The following is a 9976-nucleotide window of genomic DNA, read 5'->3' as shown; positions in this document are numbered from 1 at the left end:
AATTTGTTAGACTTGTACATTAATACATCTCTAAAAAAATAATAATAAAATAAATCACAATTAATTATCAATGAAAAATTTCACAATTGCAGGCGAGGAAAACACCACAACATGTAATTCAAAAAGTATTGTAGAACTGTACCTACCAATAAGTCATGCCTTGGTAACGAAAACTGTACATGTAATCTACATTTGCTGTACACAGATCCGGACTTTTTCCTTTGACAAGCTTTCCTTTGTATTCTAAAATGAATCTCCCTTTTTCGAAATGAGAATTTGCAAATACGCCCCGTCCTGTAAATGGTAAATATGAAATATCTATTAGTTTCAAAGTTTTTTCAAATTGATAAAGTAGACTAAAGCTGTGGAACCCAAACTTAACTAAAGAAATTCCCCAAGAGGTGGCAAGTTGTTTTTTTACTGGTGCACAGCGACTAAAACTACATTTTCCTCAAAATTATAAGAGACTCTAATGTCTCTCATGACTCACAACTGACAACACCATTTAATTTTGTTGTAAAGGTGACAATGATGAGTATTATAAGCAGTAGAAAAAAGATGGTTTGAATCTGATGTGGAATTTGGATACAATATGGACATTTAAAATGCATGTTTCCATTACACCTGATTCTTCTTGGTACTTCAACTGCTCCTCCTTTAAACAACTAATCTCCTGCTCTGTTGCCTAACAGCACTAGCACCTGATGGCCTCCATACAGCTACATGCATAATAAGGGAGGGACATTATGTTGGTTGTAGTGCTGGATGTTACGTCCTAAATTTATATTGTGATATATTCCTTAATTTTGATCGATACGATATAATTTCGATATCAATATAAATACTTTTGAAGGCTTCAGAAAAACTGCTAAGAATCATAACAATGGAAATCTGTACCTACTACTGTCTAAAATTTGAATGTCTTTAAAACATACTCCACAAAAAACTATATACTTATATAGAAATAAAAATGAATCCAAATAAATCAATGCTCACTTTGATTATATATAGCCTTTATATACAAACAAAAACATGACATCCCTGTCAAACATAAACCTAGGCATTCACCTTCTCCTCCACACTTTCCCTAAATTTGTCATAAAGCTTAGGTATAGTTGAGCATGAAAAATACCTCCGGCCAGGGAGCTCATATCGGCGCTCAACGACCAACATCATTTTCCTAAAGCACTCGCTTTCCACCATAAAAAACAGCATCAGCATATCTAAGATAAAGCTAAACTAAGTAAACAAAACTGTAATTCTAAAAAAAAAAAGCTACCTAGAGGTTAGTTCCACGTAGCTTGTTTTAACACAGTAAAGGCGCAGCTTAGCTTAGCTTAGCCTAGCTTAGTTTAGCTGCATGCCTGTGTGAGTGAATCATCACGCACTGACGTAGCCCGGCTACGGAGGGCTGATTGTGTTTAGCTCTGCTTCAATGCAGCGAACTGACGGCAGTAAAAAGCGCCTGTTAGTAAGAGATTCTGTACATAATACATATCGAAATACCTCAAAAATTATATCACCGTTACTGAAACATTTCTTATAGCAATAAATACAGATATCAAATTATTCATATAAATTTTATTTTTAAGTATTCAAATCGTATTAATAGAGTAAGTAGTGTTTTTACATAGATTGGTAAGTTTAATCCTTTCTAATTTTCCCTTGTGGAAACAACCTAGTATTATTTAGTTATCTTCTAATACCTGCTTTGAGTACTTCATTAAGCTAAAGCAAGACTGCCCAGTGAAGAAGTTGAATAAATTCATGCAATGTCTGAGGCGTCCAGGAGAAACTAAGCTTTGTTCTTAAAACTGGCTTACAAGATAATAGCTGCGGTCCAATCTGAAGGGAGCTGCCTAGGTAGTCATTGCCTTCAAAGGCAGCTCCCTCGTTCGGCAGCATTTTCACCCATAAGGGATCTTATAAGGCAGTGCGTTCGGGACACGCTCTGGAGTCAGCATACGTCATCACGTCTAGCGTGCTGTGCTCGTGAGCTGTTTATAAATAACTAAAGTTAATGATCACTTACCTCGGGATAAATCAGTGGCAAAATGCAGCGGCAGCTATTTCTCTTTTACTCATCCAAATATTACATATATTTAAATATTCATGATTTACTTTAATTCTACACTTTTCCTCACTTAATTCTCAGAGTATGGTCAGTTTTATTTATGTATTTAATTTATTTTTGATTAGATGCTTCATAGAAATGCATGAGTAATGAAACCATAATATAATAAATATTTTGTATGAGCCATCAGAGCTAAATTATCAAACTAAGCTACGTTTCACACAATAGTACATTCATACACAGTCAGCTAATTTATCTTTACCTTTTAGTTGCATAAAACACATGATTCATAAACTTTTTATTTATTTATTTACCCATACCCACTAGTTGAGATGTGATGCTACAATAAGCATAGTGACTATAAAACACAGCAAGCAAAAATAATAATGTTAAGAGAGAAAACTTTATTACATTCAAAGAAAAAATATATATATTCATAAAGGGAGCTAACGCTACCTCCAGCCGGTCTGACCAGAGTTCACCTTCCCCGGCCCACGTTCATCCCTATGGAAAAAATAAATCTGAATTAGTAACAGCGGTTTATGGAGAACACGCTCATAATTCCACTATTTACACAATTAATCACTCAGTTACAGGTAAATCTAGTTATTCCCTCTAACAATTAAACTGTTTACGCATTAAATCACTAAATTACAGGTTATTCTACACGTTTACACTATTTACACAGTAAATCACTTAGTTATACGTAACAGTGACTTAAAACAGTTAAAACTTTTTATACTGGACGGCCAGGGTATCTTTGTTTCCTAGCGGGGGTTTCCTCAGCGCTGCAGCCGCGTTTGGCACTCTGTAAGTCGGCTAGATGCGTGTTAGCTTACCCGGTAAATTAGCGCGATAAGCTAACGGTAGCTTCCGCCGGTCAGGTCTTACATTAAATGAAGTACAGGCGAAAACAACGATGGAAAACAACTTAAAACAGTCTAAAATATGCTAGTTTGATAAACCCACGCAGCGGTGAGTGGAAATACAGGAGGGAATTACTTACATTTGTTCAGAAACTCCGTGGCAGGCCGGCTCCGTCCAACATGTTTTTAAATCTGAGCGCTGGAACTCTGAGCTGGTGAAATGCATCATGGGATTGCCTTCGCCGTGAAGGATACATCTCACGCTGCCTTCAGAATCAGGGTAAAATAAGGCAGCTGCCCAGGTAGGCAGCACATGCTACCTTCCGAATGGGACAGTCCTTTTCTCGGGAGCGCGCCTATGCTGCCTGCAAATGCTGCCTAGTTGGGCAGCTCCCTTCAGATTGGACCGCAGCTCATATCTACTTCTTTCAAAATAAGATATTCTTGCTTCTTTGAATTTATAAGTATTTATACGTATTTATATCCAATTACATACATTCTTGCTGGTAAAAATACAATTAGAATAAATTTAATGGCCACATACCTTTGACATTGTTTATGTATCGCATTTCCAGTTCATCAGCCCTATCTCTTCCTTCTGACATGTACATTTCTGCTTCTTTAATGGGGTCTAGTTTTTTGCGTTTCTTCCTTGATTCCACTAAAATATAATGTTACAGGCAGTGTTAATTTTGACAGCAAATTTTGATTTAGTTTTAGTCATAGTCTTTCGACTAAAACGTCATTTCGTTTGTCATAATTTAGTCATCTGAAATGTATTTAGTCTTATCATAAGAATTAAAAATTTCAAACAACATATTTATTTACCTTTTATTCATCTTATTTATTTAATCCATAAGAGCTCAGACCCATTTCTGAATATTGATAAGTACAACATTTAATCAGATAAATTAATTGAGCTGCATTAATGTTTTTTAATTATTATTATTATTATTATTATTATTATTATTATTGTGAGTGTGTGACTGTAAATATTGTGATGGTTAAAATCCTGATGCAACACAACGAACACCACCATTTCATAATCTGTATTTCAAAATTTTGTTCGAGAAATGGGGTCACAACTACATATATGGAACGTAAAACCCTTAATTAAAGCAATTGAATGTTTAAATAGTTTGAACATAGCTGTAGATGCAGAAAATACAGTTTTTAAAGTACCTAGTTTAGTTTTATCTCCTGCACTAACTCAGAATACCTCACTATATTCTATAACTGAGATCAAAATCACACATTCACTCACTGTATTTCGGATGTACTTAGGAACTTCATGAGTTAAAATGACTGAGAAAGTGCTTTACACGGACTTTTGGGTTAACGTTAATAGATTAACTATATAGATATTTTATTATTATATGCAGCGGTGGGAAACCCAGGTCCACAAAGTAAAAATCCTTCCCAGAGTTTTGTATCAGCTGCCAGGGCGGCTACCGTTTATAGCTGGTACAAAACCCTGGGATGGATTCACACTTTCTGGACCTGGGTTTCCCACCTCTAATTACATGTTTGCTACATCTTTTTTATTACTTTTATATCCTTTGTGACCTAGTGCTGTCGCCAGCACTTGCTAGGATATACGATTTACCAAATTGGGACTAAAAAGATGATCTTATCTTAATGAGTGAGTTCTGTATCAGTAACATTAGCTAACTTTACAGAGTAGCAGGTCTGTCTTTCAGTCTGTTTATCCGAGTTAAACACAGCGTTAGCTCATGAAATAACATTAACATCAACCTAAAATTCTTAACTAACGTTACCTTTGCACACATACCTCACAGTGGCTTTACCTTTCAATAAAATAAGAAAAGCTAAGCTAGTTCATAACTGAGGTAATGTTACGTTAGTTAGCCTGCTAGCTATCGGTTTGGCAGAACGTTAAAGTTAGCTAATGTTACTGTGTTTAACCTTACCCAATTGTTAAATTTAAACTATTAAACATTTAACGACTTACTCGTATGTCAAGTCTGTGTTCTCTGTCGCTTGTCACAGTTAGGCGCGTTGATGATTAAAAAATGAACGCAGCTGCGCCAAAGCTACCCTTCCCTCAGAAGAACTTGACTGAGGGGCGGGGGAGGGGGGCGGTCGATTTGGCGGGAACTTTTTTTTTCTCTCACAAAAAACCCTCAGTGTATTTTGATCAGTAAAGTGTATGATATATGATCTAAATGTAATATGTAATATGTAATTATAATTTTATAAGACAATTCTGTTTTCCACTGTACCATTTTTAATGTATGTATTCGTTAATAAATTGCACCTTTAACACATAACATATTTCCAAATTATGTTTCAGAATGCTGACTACTGCAATCGTGTTGTCATTTTGTAGTCGGCGCTATATTGTTTATACTCTTACCATCCAAGCCTATTTTTTTTTTACCAATTTCCTCCTGAAATTACATAAGTTACCCGAATATTAAGGCTTTTTACTCTAATATTCCAGAGGCAATTTTATGAAGTAATATTACTCAAAAGCATTCACAAAATTAGTTAAAACACTTAAAATTATTGAAATTAACATGTAATGGTAAAAATATGTTAAAAAAAAAAACCGGGGGGCTGACCGGGGGGTGCGTTTCCCGTACAACGACGGAGCCTAGCATTGAACTAACGTGGTACGATGCATCGTTAAACTAACTAACATCTGAAGTACGACCGTTTCCCGAAACCATCGTACTTTGTTGGTACCACAGAAGTCTGAACTATGTTGGTTTGAACCACCGTGGTCTTAACTAAGGTGTTTCCAGATGTGTTCGGCCAGACTTTCCCAGCAGAAAACGTGCAAAACTCACAATCTTTAAAATATTATGCCAAAAATATGTTACTTATGTATCATTTAGGCTATTTATATTGTAATTATCACCAGAACATAACGGACAACAATACTATTAATAAAATTACAATGAACTGCAAGTAAAATTTACACAATAATTGCTATATATTATATAGCTTAATTATTAATTGTAACAGACATTGTTACTTAAAAAAACATACACATATTTGCTATTGCAATATTTTTTTTATTAAATAATCACCATTCTGAAGAAGTCTTATTAAAATGAGACCTGAGAAATGTGTGTTACTCAGTGGTTCAGCAGAGCGCCTACAACCGTGCAGCGCTCTGCGTTCTGTCGAATTGTGCAACCCACAGAGATGTGCTTCTCAACACCAGCGCCCATGCGTGGAAACATTTTTTATTTATTTATTGTTTTTTTATGGTAATTCTGTTCTTTTTGGGTGCATTAAACAACCAGAACCCCCTTGCCATTATTTCTGAGTATTACAAATGCGTAAATGACAGCTGATGATAATGAAAGTAATAATAAGTTAGCAATAATAAAAAAATAAGGTTTATAATCACCCCTAATAACCCTAAACTGTCTCCTGATACTTTGATTCAGGCTTTCCAAATATTCTACCGAAAGCATGTTTAAATATGGGTCTTTTTCTAGCAATTTTATATTTAAAAATTAAATATGCACTAGGGTAGCAAAACTCGACAGAACATCGGATGGAAGCCTAGTTCGAATCCCAGTCGTGGTTTTATTCTCTTAATGTTTTTTTTCATAATGGCAATTAATGTTATTGTTTTTTACATATATATTAATGTAGCCTACATATTTCTACGTATTTCCTGTAATATATTATTTAACAAATACTAATTGATAACATTTGTATAGGCCTAGAGACACGTTGTATTGGCTAAATAATAAATTTTCTTTATTCACACTCTGTCTGGCCCTGTTACCTGCAGAGGATAATTAGGTAATTCAAAACACCTGCTTATTGCATATCTTATTCAGAGAGTGTATATAGCACAGTGGGTTTAAAAAAGTAATTATTAACTATTTCATAAATGTTCACAGCACAAGTTATCTTTACTCAAGAGATGCCTGCTTGAATAATTGACATACATCTTTCCAAGACTGTAAAATACATTTTAGCTAAAGAGCACTTCTCTTTTCACTACACTGAATTCATGTTTGCCAAATAAAGCTAAATGTTAAAGACATACATTAAAAAAAAAGGACTGAATTGTATTATTTTACCTGGGCGCACATGGGTGAAGTGGCTCAATTAATGTAATAAACACAAACATTAAAAAAAAGGTACACTTGACATCTTAAATCCTCGTGCAGCAATATTAATGTGATTTATCAGCTTTCTGAATCCTACCGTCCATCATCTGCACTAATAACCAGGAACTAAGCTCCTAACGACAGGTCTAGAGCTGTAGTTGGAACGACGCAGCTGAACCACGGTAGTTGCGAATATTCGCTGGAACTACGGTTCTGGGAAACACCTGAGTAGCTTAACTAAGTTTCACACTATGCAAGTTACTAACGTGGTTACCTCCATAGTTCCAACCACGCTTTTGGGAAACACCTGCGTCGCAGCTGCATCGTCCAGACTATGTAAGTTGCTAACGTAGTTAGCAACTACGCTTTTGGGAAACGTACCCCAGATCTGTGCAGACGTGGAAAAAATAAATAAATAAACACACCGCTCCTCACGCGGGATCGAACCCGTGTTGTCAGGGTCGCGGTCCCGCTGCTCCGGCTGTTGAATTGGGACATGGCCGTGAAAAAATGCCTTTATAAGGAGATAGTGAGCCTGGGCGAGAATGGGCGGAAAAACGAGAACGGACGAAAACTAAAGTCACGCCGAGTGCGACAGAGAGACAGGCGAGGAATTTTGTATAACTGGATCATTCTGAATTCTAATTAAATACTCCTGGCATAGAAGATGCTTCTGCTACTTTTAACAGAGTGACAGACGGTAACAGAGTGACCAACAAGACTGTACTGTGCTTAAAACATGTTCTGTCTCTGTTTGCACTTCAAGCAGAGTCTTAATATGACTGGTTATGCATAGTTACATTACAAGAGATTTAGGAGAAAAAAAACACAAACCATAGTCTTAATATAAATGGATATGACAATCTCAGGCCTATAGGTTTCATGTCAAACTTATGTTGAGAAAACACAATGAGACTGGAGATCTGCAATATAAAAGCCGTTTATTAAAACACACATGGGTAAATATAGAGGTGAAGTAATACAAAGATAATAGTTTGTACTGGATAAAAACAATTAAGAAACTACATTATTTGGATATTCTTAGTAACTTTGGAGATTAAAAAAACCATAAGCAACATTTAATATTCAATAAGGAAAAGATAAGAGAGTATAAAACTTGAGTAATACAACACAACCAAATATCCCTCTATATCCCTCTATAGTAACAGATTTTTAATTGGACTGAACCACAGACAAACAAGAACACCAGCAGAGGGAGTGAATGAGCCTGTAACCTTACTGCGCAACAGTAACTAACCTAAAAACTGAGCTCTGTCTCACAAAGAATGTCCTGGAATATTCAAACTTACAAGACATACAAACATAACATGGAATTCTATACACATCATCCCTGGATAAGAATAGTTTTGCTGAACCTGTAAAATCCATTGTTAAATACAGTTCATATTTGTTTCTGGTGGAATTTATGATTTGAGCTTTTAATTGCCATGGGACAAATTTGGGACATTTTTCTCTCCTGTGTGAATGCGCTGGTGTTTTTTGAGATGACTCTGTTGATTAAAACTCTTCCCACAGTCTGAGCAGTGATACGGTTTCTCTCCTGTGTGAATGCGCTGGTGACTTTTGAGATTACTCTGTTTAGTAAAACTCTTCCCACAGTCTGAACAGTGATACGGTTTCTCTCCTGTGTGAATGCGCTGGTGTATTTTGAGATTACTCTGTTGATTAAAACTCTTCCCACAGTCTGAGCAGTGATACAGTTTCTCTCCTGTGTGAATGCGCTGGTGTTTTTTGAGAGCACTCTGTTCAGTAAAACTCTTCCCACAGTCCGAGCAGTGATGCGGTTTCTCTCCTGTGTGAATGCGCTGGTGTATTTTGAGAGCACTCTGTTCAGTAAAACTCTTCCCACAGTCCGAGCAGTGATACGGTTTCTCTCCTGTGTGAATGCGCTGGTGTATTTTGAGAGCACTCTGTTCAGTAAAACTCTTCCCACAGTCTGAGCAGTGATATGGTTTCTCTCCTGTGTGAATGCGCTGGTGACTTTTGAGATTACTCTGTTGATTAAAACTCTTCCCACAGTCTGAGCAGTGATACGGTTTCTCTCCTGTGTGAATGCGCTGGTGTTGTTGGAGATGACTCTGTCGATTAAAACTCTTCCCACAGTCTGAGCAGTGATACGGTTTCTCTCCTGTGTGAATGCGCTGGTGTATTTTGAGATTCCTCTGTTGAGTAAAACTCTTCCCACAGTCTGAGCAGTGATACGGTCTCTCTCCTGTGTGAATGCGCTGGTGTTTTTTGAGATTCCTCTGTTGAGTAAAACTCCCCCCACAGTCTGAGCAGTGATACGGTTTCTCTCCTGTGTGAATGTGCTGGTGTTTTTTGAGATCACTCTGTTTAGTAAAACTCTTGACAGAGTGCTGATGTTTCTCCATGTCGGGACTTGGCTTCATTTGTCTTTTAAATGTAGCAAACAATTTCTGCGTGTTCTGGAGATTCTTCAGGAAGGCTTCTGCTTTACCTCTTTCAGCAGTTTAACTTTGCTCTTAGTTAAATATCCTGGTTGTTGGTGATGAATTTCAGGAAAATATTTTAATTTCTGGAAAACACAAAGAAAAATGCCATTGAATATTAAAATAAAAGCAGGTCAATTAACTAAAGAGATTCTAAGTCATTCTAAGTGAGTGATGTTACCCTTTAATCTGAAGCTTTGAGGCGTGTGCCGAAAAAACAACACACATTGGTTCGAATCACATTGCCGATGCTTGATTCGTTCTACATTGATCACGACAAAAGCTTTTTCCTTTAAACCAATTTATAAAAGTTTCCACACATTAACCAAATACATTAATCCAAATCAATGCTTCACAAACCTGATTTTTTTTTTTTACAACTCCTGATAACAGTTCATTATTTTCCACCACACTGGCTTCAGGCTAACAGTGATATGCGCTCCTGAGTTCAAGATGTGCTTTTTG

The 9976-nt window shown here is 36.3% G+C and overlaps 1 protein-coding gene across 1 annotated transcript; it reads right to left on the bottom strand.

Moving 5' to 3' along the window:
- Positions 1-7964: 7964 nt before the first annotated feature.
- Positions 7965-9703, bottom strand: LOC125801356 (zinc finger protein 239-like). Its single transcript, XM_049477945.1, has one exon. The coding sequence runs from the start codon at positions 9449-9451 to the stop codon at positions 8480-8482; it is 972 nt and encodes a 323-aa protein (XP_049333902.1). The 5' UTR covers positions 9452-9703; the 3' UTR covers positions 7965-8479.
- Between the last annotated feature and the right edge of the window lie 273 nt (positions 9704-9976).

Source organism: Astyanax mexicanus, chromosome 4 (assembly GCF_023375975.1).
Source record: "Astyanax mexicanus isolate ESR-SI-001 chromosome 4, AstMex3_surface, whole genome shotgun sequence".
Classification (NCBI taxonomy): Eukaryota; Metazoa; Chordata; class Actinopteri; order Characiformes; family Acestrorhamphidae; genus Astyanax; species Astyanax mexicanus.
Note: the sequence above shows the minus strand (reverse complement) of the source record. Positions and strands in the feature narration are given on the sequence as shown.